Source organism: Anabas testudineus, chromosome 22 (genome assembly GCF_900324465.2).
Source record: "Anabas testudineus chromosome 22, fAnaTes1.2, whole genome shotgun sequence".
Classification (NCBI taxonomy): domain Eukaryota; kingdom Metazoa; phylum Chordata; class Actinopteri; order Anabantiformes; family Anabantidae; genus Anabas; species Anabas testudineus.
Window position 1 is genome coordinate 18,939,642 of NC_046630.1, and position 13,963 is coordinate 18,953,604.

Below are 13,963 nucleotides of genomic sequence, written 5' to 3' on the forward strand. Positions count from 1 at the left end.
GGACTCATGCACACACACTTCTATGTGCACGCTGGTTTAGAGCAACACTTCCTTTTCTCTCCACTCCTCATTCACTCGCCCTCAGATCTTCTCCCACTGGCCTCTGAGTTGGTCTGAGGGAACATGCGAGCTAATTATCTGTGCAGGAAAGTGTGTGTGCGTAAAGTAATATTAAGTGTGTTTGTGCGTTCTCTATTCCCTCAGCTTCACTTCTGTCTCTGCTTTAAAGACTTTTTACATCTCATCCCCTAGAGGAAGAGATAAATAAACCATCTGACCATCACTGAGATCTCAAGCCAACCCACAGCTCTATGATGCCAAGCGTTGTTACAGGGGATAGTGTATAATATATTCAGGTTCGGGGTTCGGGTGTCTTTATTTGTGTGTATTTAGTGAGGATCTGTGTTAACATACTGATAGAGAGCAGCTTTGACCCTTTTACTGAAATTTTTCAAAAAGAGCAACTAGCAATAAACCTTTGAATCACTTCCCTTGAGGAAAGTCCCTAAACTTTCCTTGTAAATGTTGAGTGTGACTCCATGTAGGTGACTGGCTCACTGGTTGGAGGGAACCCCAACTGAGCCACACCTTTCTCCACCTCTTTGCGAAATACAAAATGTATTTGTTACAGGACCAAAAACATTATGAAGTCATGTAGTACAAAGTTTACTAGTGTATACTGACAGCATAAAGGTTTAAGACAAACAAGTGGAGACACTTGAAAGTTAGAGAAAACACTAATCCCATACTCTGATATGCTTCCTAAATACAAGCTCTGAGCCTACTGCACCACCAGCTGCTGATTAAAAAGCATCTCGGAAATATTACAAACAATGTACTCTGGCAGAACAAGTTTATGTTTAGCACTGCGTCTAAGTAGGTCATCATTTGTGCAAAGACAAAAAGCAGGAATTCTTTAGTCAGAAAATCCAAACATGCAAACACAGTTCAGTTGTGTTACTTACGTGTGTTGCTTGGTTGTGAGTCCATAGGGATCATCATTTTGCCTCGTGTCCCTCTCCTGCCAGCCAGGGAGCGCTCCAGAGTGGAGATACTGCTGGATGCCTCATCAGCGTCTGCTCCTGTCAACAGTCAGATGCCGAAACATGTCAAACATCTAAAATATAATGTATGTATATATATAAATATAGTGTACATATATATACACATTTACATTTTTTATATATATACCTACTATCTGAATATATGTCTCTATGTATTATCTATCTCTCTGAATGAATGAACAGCAGCATCCATCCCTTACCTGAGTGGCTGCTCTTGCTGCCAATCTGGCTCTCTGATTGGCTGTGTGCAACCTGGGGGAGGTCCTGGCAGGACTGAATGGGCGAATCGTGTCCTGACGGAGCGACACTTGGAGCTTTCTCCATGTTCTTCATTTCCATCTCCTCGTGGTGGATCCAGAGGTCGGGAGGTCGCAGGTCTTTCTGGCTGCCCTTTCTCTTACTGGCGCTGTGGCTCGCTCTCTTCCTGCACAGAGGATGAGGATCACAGAGGGGAAGAACTTAGTGACCGGATGGTAAAGATGGACAGATTGATGTTAGTGAACATGACCCCATAGACCGGTATGAGTCATGTCGCTAGGCAACCCTCAGAATCCCAGCGGAGCATGACTATCCCTGTTTATCTGTACTGCAACAGAAATGTACATCCATCATAAAACCATTTGCCCCCATCAGTTTGCTACAATTTGCACAAACACATAAGGCAGTGATGAACAGACAGATTACGGTGGGTGGAGAGATGAAGGCTGCAAATTCATCAGATGAGCTTTTGCTCAGAACTGAAACACGATGAACTGGATTAAATAATAATACTCCACCAGACCAGAGGGAGTCGAGAATAAAAAGTAATCAACTGGTTAGCCTGAAACTAGATGATTTTGACCTGATAATGCCGACTGAACAACCCTATTTCCAGAAAATTACAATTCTGTGCAACTATATTGCAACCATAGTTATGTGTATGTTGTAAACTCAATCATATTCCGATTATGTTGCGATGCAGCATAGCTTTTAAATGAACGAAGCTCTACGTTTAATAATGGATAGAAATTAAAATACAACATGCAATTATGTTTCCTACAAAACATATTTGTGCTTGCAGGTTAGATGTTTAGAAACATAATTGTAGGAGACTGGATTAGACTGAGACATCGTGAACTATACTGTAATACAGTAACATATAAGACATTGTAAGGATTTTCATAAAATTTATGACCTCACCCTTTGTGTGTTTAAAGGTGCTCATGAACACAGCATATCCTACTACTGCTGCTGAACTAATGGAACATAGGGTGGCCTTTATTGTGAAGGAACAGGAAGAGGCAACAGGAAAATAATCCCTGACTGCTCATCAAAGAAACTCACTTTATTTTGCTGTGATTTGTAGTGTGCAGCATGAAATTTGTTCAGTTATTGATTGTATGGAATTAAAAAGAAAAAAAAAGTCCTAGGTTGAACAGGACAGGAACACTCATCTGAGACTATATGAAATCTCTATGAAAAAAGACAAACACAAGGACAGATCATACCATCTGCCGTGTTTCCCTAACAGCTGTTTACTGCCATCAAACAGATGAATGAATCATCTTACTTCCTCTGCTGGGCGGAGGAGCGCCGGGTACAGATCAGAGCCACGATGACGACCACGACCACAGTGACGGCTCCCACGGAAACCACAATGATGACCAGGAGGTTGCTGTTCTTTTGAGGCGTAGCACTGCCGTGAGGTGGACGCATCTGACCAATAGGAGACTCTGAAATAAAAACAACAGAGAACCTGAGGTTAGAAAACATAAATAGGAAGAGAAAAAAATGGATATTATCAGCTCTGTAGTTGATAATGTTTGAAACTGCACAATTTCTTCTTGTAGAGGAAGTTGTTTTATTGAAAAGTGAATTTAGGAAGTTGATAGCTGCCAATATGATAATAAAATTATAACATCCAATTGAGATTTAGATAGTTTTTCTATGCACAAATTGTATGAATTAATAATTGATACCAAGATTTAGATTCCAAATCATCTCTATTGGCAAATAATTCCCTGTGCATAATGATAATGTATGTTACTGGAACATTTTCATTTTCATCTTCACGCTAGCAAAAATTAAGATTTTAGTAAGCTCGAGAATGAAATATCTTTTTGTAAATTAGATTTCATCTTCTAGTCAAGCCATATTTTATATATACAATTTCATTCTTACTATGGCAGTGTATACAGAAGTCATTCAGTTTGTTGATGTAACCGTATTTTAGAGTCAATTAATTTAAAATGGGAAATAACATTTAAACGATATTCTTATTTTACATACATAATATTTGATTTTAAAATAGCCAAACATAGTCTTCTTTAGAGTGTGTAATACAGACGATCATTATCATTATTTATGTTATCATTTCCATTGCACACGTCACACCCTGGACTATTTACTGGCCTATATGAAATCTTTAGATTTTCTTTGTTCTTATTGAGTTTGCTGTGTTATTGTTATTTGGTATTTGTTTGTTTTTATTTTTTCTTTCAGAGCAGCTGTAACAAGGCAAGAGCAATTTCTCTCTGGGAATAATAAAACTTTGTATTTTTTTATCTTAAATGTTGATATGCTATACATATTCCAGTAAGAAGTTAATGTTTGAAAAGATTTACTTTTACATTTGGTTATGTGGCAGATGCTTTTATCCAAAGCGACTTACAAGTGAGGTACAAAGCAAGCAAATATCTAAGCCAAGGAGACAAACAAAGTAAAGTGCTCTAGAAAGAACCCTTTCCGTTTCATGTGTGTAAGATTTATTTGTGCAGAGAAAGATTTGGAAGAGTTCTGTTTTTTAGCAAGTTTTTGAAAGTTAAGAGTAAGGCAGCTGAGCGTGCAGTGGTGGGTAAGGTGTTCCACCACTGTGGAAACACAGAGCTGAAAAGTTTTGCCTGGGATCTTTTGGCAAATCTGCATAAATACACACTAAAATACACAATTTAGAAGAAGTCAGCCAAAGTATTGGAACAGATAGACTTGAAATAGTTAATAAGTGAATAAGACTTAATATTCAGTTGCAAATCCTTTGCTTGCAACAACTGCATCAAGCCTGTGACCCACTGACATCACCAGACTTTTACATAGTTTTGTGATGCTTTTCCAGGCTTTCACTGCAGCCTCTTTAAGTTCTTGTTTGTTTTTGGGTGGTTACTCCCTTCAGTCTCCTCTTCAGCAGGTAAATTGCTCTATAGACTATATAGTCTGGAGACTGACTTGTCCAGTCTAAAACCTTCCTCTTCTTATCCCTGATGAACTCCTTTGTGGTTTGGGTCATTGTCTTACTGCATGATGAAGGATCTCCCAATCAGTTTGGTTGCATCTTTCTTTAAATTGGCAGACAACATGTTTTAATAGACTTCTGAGTTCATTTGCTGCTGCCATCATGTGTTATATCATCATGCTAATTAATTAAGCTCATCCCCTGTCTCACAGATGGGCTTGTTTAGGATCATGAGCAGATCCTGTCTTTATCCAAACCTTAGCCTTTCCATCACTTTGGTAAAGGTTCAAGTTTGTCTCATCAGTCCATGATGAATTTTTTTTTCCAGCCTGGCCTTCCCATTCTTGCTAATGAGTTGTTTGCATCTTCTGATGTATCCTCTGTACTTGCTGCTGTTATTTTTCTTAGTCCACCCATTCGACATCTGGTACTTAGTACACCAGTGGTTTCTATCATCTTCATTCCAAATAGTTGGACTGGTTATGGCCAATGTTTGTGCAATGGCTTTGATTGAGTTTCCATTTTCTCTCACCTTCACAATTGCTTGTTTTCGCCAATAGACAGCTCTCTGGTTTTAATGTTGGTTACACCTTTTAACTAAAAATGCAGTCTGTTGGCATAATTAATGTAGTAGAACACACCTGAGCAACAAAAAGCACCAGTCAAATGTTCCAATACTTTATCTCACATTAAAAATAGTTCAAACATTGCTCTCTTCTAAGTTGTGTATTGGATCCAGGCATAAAGATCTAGAAAAGGAACGCTGAAATGTTGATCCTTGGTCTCATATTTATCTTTTCTTTCTACAGCAAAAGTAAAGGAACTGGTCTCAATGTGCAAATAAATTTGGAGGGGGGTGTATTTCTGTGTGTGTTTGAAACTATCTCTGTGAGCACATTTTAGCATTGTGTGCTTAAAACTTCGAAAATGCATTATGTCAATGAGTGTCAACTACAGAAAGACCAATGTGTGTGTGTGTGTATGTGCTCTCTGAGTGTATGACAGGTGTAAAAAGAGAAAGAGGAATTGATGACACGCTCTGTCATTCATTAACTCGACCTTGGAGCACACAGAGTTAGAGAGAGAAAATAGGAAACAGAAGGAGCATGCAGTCTGGATGGAGCAGAAAGCATGTGCATCTAACGTCCAATATCCAAGTGTGATTAAGAAAAAGAGAGAGAGAAAAGAGGAAAAGAGGCCGAGTGGCGGGAAACAAGAGACAAACCGACAGAGAGGGCAGGAGAAAGAAGGGGTCCGAATAGTTAATGAAGGAGAAGAGAACAAGGATGATGGAGGAAGAAAAATTTAAGAAAATACATAAGACAGGGAACGAGAGGCACTTTACCTCCTCTACCCTCTCACTCGCACTCTCTCCATTTGGTCGTCACTCTCAATGAAAACCACAATCCATCACAACTTTCAGCTGCAGCACAGAGACTGCGATATCACTCTTTTCGTTTTTTGAAGTTAGATTTCATCACCTTCCTCTTAAATCGCTTTCCCCTTTTTTTTTTTTTCAACTTTTTTCATTTAATTTCAACCAAATATATGAAGCGAGGTTGCTCCAATCGAATGTTTCGATCTTTGGGGAACAGGAACGCGGCATCATACCATATTTTTAGCATCTTAATATGCCAAATGGGTGAGCAGGCCAGATTAGGACCTGGACTACTGAGACATGCTGTTTTAATATGTGGGGAAAATAAAGAAGACATTATCTGGATGTTGTCTGTACCACATGCATTTGTAGATGCAGCAACAAAGTTGTGGAGCTTTTTACCCACGCAGTCTTTCACAGTGGTGGACCTTGCCAACCCTTTTTACTTCTGAAAGACTCAACCTCCTTGGGATGCTCTTTTTATACCCATCATGAAACTGTCTTGGTGCCAATGAACCCAATCAGCTGTGAGATGTTCTGCTGGGTGCTTGTTAACACTACACATCTTTTCCAGCCTTGTCCCCAACATCAAATTCCAAATAACAGTATTACAGTATTTTTCTCATTTTCAGTAATGTACTGAAATGTACATTTTACACCGCCCATCTTTTTAGAAACATGAATAACAAACAGGGAGACACAGGGCAAGAAGAGTAGAGACACTATGGACTTACTGTGGCATTTTCTAGATTTTGGCTTTACTTCAACTTCAGTCTCCAAATATCCGAAGTCATGTGAGTAATGTTGTGAGTGTCTGAACTACCTGAACAATCAGCTGGAACACTATGTTTTGAAGTAAAGCTACCTTCTACCTTCTTTGGAGTATCTCTACTTTTATGCAGTATGTATTAAATATCAACGGGTTTCCTGGGCTTGATAGTTCCACATTAGGTTCATGGTGTTCTACATGCCTCCCTCCTAGTTAGAAATAAAACTGTGAAGTTGTTTATGAGCCTGTAATTTCATCATTTAAGTAAGATATTAGTATCAAAAAAACACCTTCCTTTTAGGAAATAATGACGTACAAAAAAACTTTATGTAAATCATTTAGATACTAATGCTTAAATTACATGCTGTAGGTTTTTTGGACTTTGAAGTAAAGTAAGGACACAGTTGCAGATGAGTACAATTAGAGAGAGGAAAAGCAACTGACAGACAGGAAGTAAGAACTAACCTGCAAGCAAAATGTACGTTACTGATGGTAACAGGAATGTTAACAAGCTCTGCTGAGATGCCCTTAAGCAAGGCACTCCCAGCAGCCCAGAGAGACTGTGTAGAATAAATCTGAAGCTCTCAGCAGCTTAAAGCCACAACAACATCCACAAATCAACAGAAGTAAGTGGTCATAAAATCTATTCCATCCATCTGCCCAATAGTTAAATTAGTAAAAATGAACACTGATTAAGAGGACACCGTTTGTGAAACATCATCATGAGGTTTTTATGGTTTATGGTTAATGAAGAACATGGAGATCAAGATTTTTTTGTTATTATTTGAAGCACATTATATTTGTTAATACTCTTGACTTAGATGAAGATCAGATCGCATTTGAATTAATGCAGAAGACGATGAAATTCCAAAAGGTTCACATACTCTTTAGCTACTGTATGTGGAGCTTTTCTTGTGAGCTTAGACAACATACAGGGAGGTACTGTATACTATTTAAGCTACTTAAGTGAAGTTTCATGGGAATATGAGGGTTCAAGATGTTAATGTCTTCCATTAAAAACTCTTTTGAACCTGAAGTTTCTTTTGCTTAGAGCTGAGATATTTTTAACTTTAATTGCTTGGTGCTCTGAGAGCTATGAGGCACTCAGCCCAAACAACAGCCAGCATCAACTTCTCAGGAGAAAATGAGAAAAGAATAAAGAAACGTTTAGTGATGCAGCAGCCGTGGCTGTGCTGCATCCAGACAGTCAGCCTGTTCAGATACTTTTGTCAGATCACGTCACCTGAGTCCAGACTGTAAACACAGAGAGCCACAGAGCTGCGACCTGCAGAGTCCGAGGTGAATCTTCTCAAGCAGGTCGTTTTTCAAGTGAGAGGAAGCTCCTCGACACTATGTTTAACGATAAAGTGCAGTTGAGCTGATGAACAAGGCTTCGCCCTCATCGACCAACCATAAAGCCAGAGGAAGGCCAAAGGTCATAGAGGACAAATTTATGATCGCCGTCAGCTATAGCAGCAACAACGCCGATAAAATCTCCCACACTACTTAACTGTCCTCCAGTGAGACACTGAATCACTGCCAGCTACAGACCCTGACCTCTAACCTCTGTGTGGGGGAGGGGTAACTGAACAATTTCTGTTTAAGCAGAAATGAGAGAAGGCAGTTACAGTTACGACCATGATGTGTATTCATCAGTGTGAGCATTTCATTACACCATGCATTGGTATAAAGTAAACTAGACTGTGTGCACTAGCGTTCTAAGGAATGTGGGTATAAGCAGCAGATCGGAAAATGTGGTTCTGGTGTTTATGGTGCAACCTCTCATCTCTGTCTGTCTCTGCTTTTCATGTCACTGTTTGAAAGAGCACAGGGTTCAGCTTCTCCACACACAGCGCCAACAGAAGGCAGAAAGGTTGCAGCGGAGAAAACGACACTGGGTAAAGAAAAACATGTAACAGGAGTTATAATAATAATCAGCATCAAAATGCTGGTGTTTACGGTTGGAAGTCACATCACTATTTCTAAAAGCTGAAAATTAATTAGCAGACTTCATGTCTAACTGCACTGCATCTCACATTTACATTTAGTCATTTGGCAGACGCTTTTATCAGAAGGGACTTATCGTATGATTCAAATTAGTACAATAAACTCCTAGTTATGTGATTCAGCCCCGCCAATTATGTACACTCTATGTTTAATGCTTACTGTGAGTAAATAGGAGCATTAATGCTATTCCTTTGAAATCAGTGTGTGTCCTTCCCTTCCTGTTTCATTTAGAGACACCAGTTCACCCCATAGAATTATATGAGTAACAATAATATTATTAGCATTAGCATACACACTGACATTGATGTTACTGTAGTAATAACATCAACAGTACCAATAGTATGAGTATTATAAGTGGCATCCTTAGGGGAACAAGGATGAAAACGAGAAAACGTGAGTGTGAATAAATATTAAAGAACAAATTACATATGTATTAGAGATGTCCTCATTAAAATATGAGTGGCTGATAAGAATACTCTAATTCATTGAAATGCACAGGACATAGCATAGAGTTGATGTTGTTACTATAGATTTACAAAATTAAACAATAAAATAAATAATAAAATAGATTTTTCCTCAGCCTACCTCAAATTATTATTAATAATATTTTTGTCATTGACCTAAAAACTACAAGGATATGATTTACATGTCATCACACTCATTTAATCCAATTTCTCCATAATAATTATTATTTTCTTCAGTTTGTAAAAACACTGATTGATGGTAGGATAGTGAATCTAATTATTTTTCCCTGCCAGCAGGGATATGACAACAAACAGGAAGCAATGCTAACGGAGTGTAAACCAGGGAGCCGCTGCTCCTTGTCAGAACGTAGCAAGTCATTAAAGTAAGTTTAGACATGACTGAGCGGAGTAATCAAAGATAACAACTGCGTTGCTTGGATGATGTGATGATACTGCAGAAATCACACACACACACACACACACACAATCAGCTCAGGTCCCAGGAGATTTGGACTCATTGCTGTGTCGAGTACAATGATGAATCCAAATGTAATTTAACTTTCTGACAGTCAGATTCAGTCGTGTAGAGCAACAGTGAGTGTGTCTCTTGTGAATTACCATTGATGCTGCTTCTGTCAATCAGATTGGTATCAGGCGGCCAGTAGGCGTGGTCTCCACCTCGACCTGGAAGACGAGAAATAAACAGGGAAAGAAAGAATCAGAGATGGAATGAGAGAAAATCTCATTTTGAAGATGGAATAGAGGTTAAAGAGAGACTGGTTCCAGGAAATCAGGAAATAAATTACTTTTGGTACATAAACTTACATATCACACATGTGCACGTTGTGTGTTGTGTGTGTGAGTGTGTGTGTGTAGTTTACTCCTTATGGTGCATTAAGTTCTAACTTTTAGGCTTCATCCATCTGTCTGGTGAACACTTCACTGGATATTTGGTTCTCTTTGTAGTGACATGCAGGTCTACATCCTCAGAATAACAAACAAACTGCAGGTTACAGTTAAAAGAAACAAGGCAAATTAAACAACTGGCCTCAGACCCATAGGGCCCTCTTTGGGTCTGAGGCCAGTTGTTCTTAAAATAATTGGGTAACTGCAAATTTGTGCCATTAAAGTACAGTTTCCATTAAAGATGATCCTCGATCACAGTTTTGTCACTGTTGTTCAATGTTGTCTACTGAAGGTTCATAGGCAGTCAGGCAAAGCAAAGTCTCTAGAACAACTTACTCAAAACCTCACTGAAACAGTGTATTGTTTATACAAGCATAATAAGTATAGTAGTATAGTAAGGTAAGTTTCCAAAAAATGATCCACTATTACTGTTTATCTTGAGTGCATTCAGAAACTATTGAGACCGCCTTCACTTTTTAAAGTTTTGTTATGTTGCAACCTGATGCGACAGTTATCTAAATATATTTTTCTCAATTACACTCAGTACCACTTAATGACAAAGTGAAACAGAATTTCAGATGTATCTGTGTCATTGTTGAAGCACTTTTGGCAGCAATTACAGCCTTCACATTTTTTAAAAATACAACTCTCTATATAGAATTATATAGGAAACCCTGTCCCCAGTCCCTGCTGCTGAACAACACACCCACAACATGATGCTGCCACCACCATGCTTCATTGTTGGGGTGTAGCCTTGTTTTTCCTCAGACATACTATTTAGAATTGAGGTCAAGTAATTTAACCCTGGTTTCATCAGACCAGCGAATCTTCTTCCTCACTGTCCTTCAGGTGCTTTTTTGCAAACTCTAAACTGGTTTTCATTAGTTTTGGACTGAGGAGAGGCTTACACTGCAGTAATGGCTGTACTTCTGGAACTTCCCATCCCTACAAAGGATCTCTGAAGCTCTGCCAGGGTTAACAAGGAGTTCTTGCTCACCTCTCTTGGCCCTTCTCCCCAATTGCTCAGTGTGGCCAGTGTGGCAATCAGCTCTTGAAAGAGTCCTAGTTGTGCCAAACTTCTTTCATTTAAGAATTATGGAGGCCATGGTGCTTTTGAGAACCTTCAGTACAGCATACATTTTTGTAGCCTTCCCCAGATCTGTGCCTTGCAATAATCCTGTCTCTGAGCCCTGCAGACCGTTCCTTTGACCTGGTTGGTTTTTGGTTTCTGATACAGTACACATTCTCAGCTGTGAGGCTTCCTTCTTAAGAGAGGTGTACCTTTCCAAAGCATGCACAATCAATTTAATTTACCACAGGTGGACTCCAACATCTCAGCAGCTGACAAAAGAAATTGCTAAATTTCAACTGTTGTTGCAAAGGGTCTGATTACCTGTCTCAATGTGGTATTTCATTTTTTCCTTTTTCATACATTTACAAACATGTCTAAAATTCTGTTTTAACTTTGCCATAATACTGTACTGTAGTTAGAGAAAAAATTGATTTGAATGATTGTAGGATCAAGCTGCAACATGAAAAAATTGAAAAAAGTGAAGGGGGTCTGAATACTTTCTGATTGCACTGTAATATTTAGTTTTGCAGCAGCTTTTAAAGAACATAATTTCCCATGAGCCCTAGCCATTCACAGGCTAAATGTCACACATAGATAGAAAAGGTGAGTGCTTGAGCAAGAGTGGACTTAGGAGAGTGGTAACAACTCCAATGGCTGTAGAAGAGCAGGTAACAAACTGAAACCAGCTAGGATTATGACATATATTTCTGACTAAGCAACAACTAGCAGGATCCAGACATTAAGTTCTATCCAGTGTTTTGCATTTTGACCAAAAGGGAAAATTTCTCATGTCTCATGGATATGCACTGCCAAGGAACACAATATACAACCCAATGTACAACCCACAACCATGAAGTACAAAGGTCTGGGGGTATTTAGGGGTTAACTATATTAATATATATATATTAATATACGATTATTACTAACACAACCTAGGCCAAAGCAATACCTTGGGTTAAATATTATTTTTCCTCCTTTCTTTTATTGTTAGTATTATAGTGTATTTTGAGTGAGATAGAAACAATGTTGGAAGAGAAACTCAACAGGGCTTCATAGATACTGCCGGATTACACACTGGAAACTGGAATGATTTTCACAAACCTCCCACCAGGATACTGAATCTAAAGTCCTCCACATCTCAAATTCACTTAAAGTCAGATGCAATACATAATGCTCCCGCATTTTAAAACTAAAAGCTGGTTTGCTTCTCTCCCACCATCCAGCAGCAACTGTGGTGAATTTTGGTGCTTTAAAATATGAAACATATTTGACGTTTTCCTGCATTTTGAAGCTACAGAACTCAATATGATTAAAACTGTTGAAAATCCTTATGCACACTTAAATTATCTTTTGTGCCAGTCTCTTGTTGCATGTGCATTCAACAGAGTGTGTACTGTATGTGTATGTATTTACATTGATGTTCGACAGTTACAGCACTGAACATCAATCTTTCCTCCTCCCCTGACGACACTTCTAATTTATACGGAGAGAGACCACAGTGTGGACACGCGCAACCATGCACACACATGCGTACATGCACATCTGTCAGTGACAAACAGCACCATTTAACACCCTGACACCAATGCGGAGTCTCTCTGGTTCAGTGTCCCAACAACTGAATCGCTTCACTGCACTTAAGCCCAGCTGCACTGAAAATTCCCTGAACGCATTTGTAGATGCCAGTGAGTCCCATTTCCCCTCTCTGGGTTATTTTGAACTACATACTTGTTGCCCTGACAATAGCCCCAGATTAATTTGAAGCCAAACTGGAAATCAAGCTTAAAGAAGAGGACCCAATTCGATATACATACGCTTTGTTGACTTGGTGGAGAAGGAATTTGATTCTCTCTCTCAGTGCATTTTGCTTAGTCTGCTGATACAATTAATTCAGTCCTTGTCTGATCTATGGGGTAAGTTGTGGTCCTATTCACAGAAGGAAGTTGTGAAACGGGCAGGCTTTTCCTTTGTTGCTCATTTTGTTTCAGATATAGATGGACAGAATCTCTGGAGAAGTGATGATACAGTTCTATTGATTTAAGTCCAGAACACACAGAGTGGGGTCATGTAGCTGGGACGAGAGTCAGTACATTTAGACACAAGGTTGTGGTACTCTGCTGGGAAAAAGTGAATTGCCCCTTTTTGACCTGTGACTCAAAGGCTCCACATACAGACTATGGTTCAGTTCGATGACCTCACAGAGATGTACTGTTTTACAGTATCTGTTTTTTTGTTGTGCACCAAGGATGATTAGAATAGCAAAACAAAGGATGAATTCAAAGGCTCAAAGGATGTATGACTTGCTGAAAGACTTGTTAGTCTTCTACATTCTTGACAACTCAAATGAGAAAAAGAACAGAATAACATCAGTGTTCTTGGATTTATTTTTTGAAAACAGGCGCATTAATATGAAGTAAGGTTTTGGTTTAACCACATGACAAATATCGAGAGTGAAATTAAAGGTGAGTGAGAGAGGAAAGATGGATTGGTACAGACATCCATGGTTCCAAGATGATGTATTCTACAGATGTTGGTGACCCTGACCATTACTCTGGTACCACTAGCAGGTCAAATTTTTCACTTTGGCAGTGAAATACCTCAACATCTACTTAATAGATCAGCATTTGGTACAGATATTTGTGGTGTCTGGATGATGTATGTTAAAGACTTCGGTGGTCCCAAGATTTGTTTCTCTGGAACCACCCAAGGGTTACCATCAACAATGTTTAGATGGACTGAGGTTGCAAACTGTCCAACACTTTGGTTTTATAGAAAATAACTAACATTCTCATTGGGTTTGTAGTTCTACTTTGCTGTTGACTATTAGCAAAGGTTAGCATTTGTGAAGCATCAGCATCGGAAGTCAGATCTGATTATAGGGTATTTTAAAGGATTGGTATTGGCTAAAACAAAGCTAGTATGTGAGTTTGATCCTTACTCAAACATGTGCAACCAAGTATGAGCTATTTATCAAATATCTAATGAGCAAAAAGAACACAGATTTGCTACCTGGACATTTGCTACAGCTAACAAAAATCTATTTTTCATTGCATGCTATTGTAGCAGTAGCTGTATTATATCCATTTTTATCAATGACA

At 38.9% G+C, this 13,963-nt stretch overlaps 1 protein-coding gene across 1 annotated transcript in view; it reads right to left on the reverse strand.

Moving 5' to 3' along the window:
* The window catches only part of dcc (DCC netrin 1 receptor), a 200,849-nt gene that overhangs the window by 26,465 nt on the left and 160,421 nt on the right, over positions 1 to 13,963 (reverse strand). The window contains exons 22-25 of the mRNA XM_026338947.1: positions 9,509 to 9,574; positions 2,614 to 2,776; positions 1,265 to 1,488; positions 966 to 1,082 (exon numbers count right to left, since the gene is read on the reverse strand). Of these exons, the coding sequence (XP_026194732.1) occupies positions 966 to 1,082; positions 1,265 to 1,488; positions 2,614 to 2,776; positions 9,509 to 9,574 (570 nt within the window). The remainder of the gene's footprint in view (positions 1 to 965; positions 1,083 to 1,264; positions 1,489 to 2,613; positions 2,777 to 9,508; positions 9,575 to 13,963) is intronic.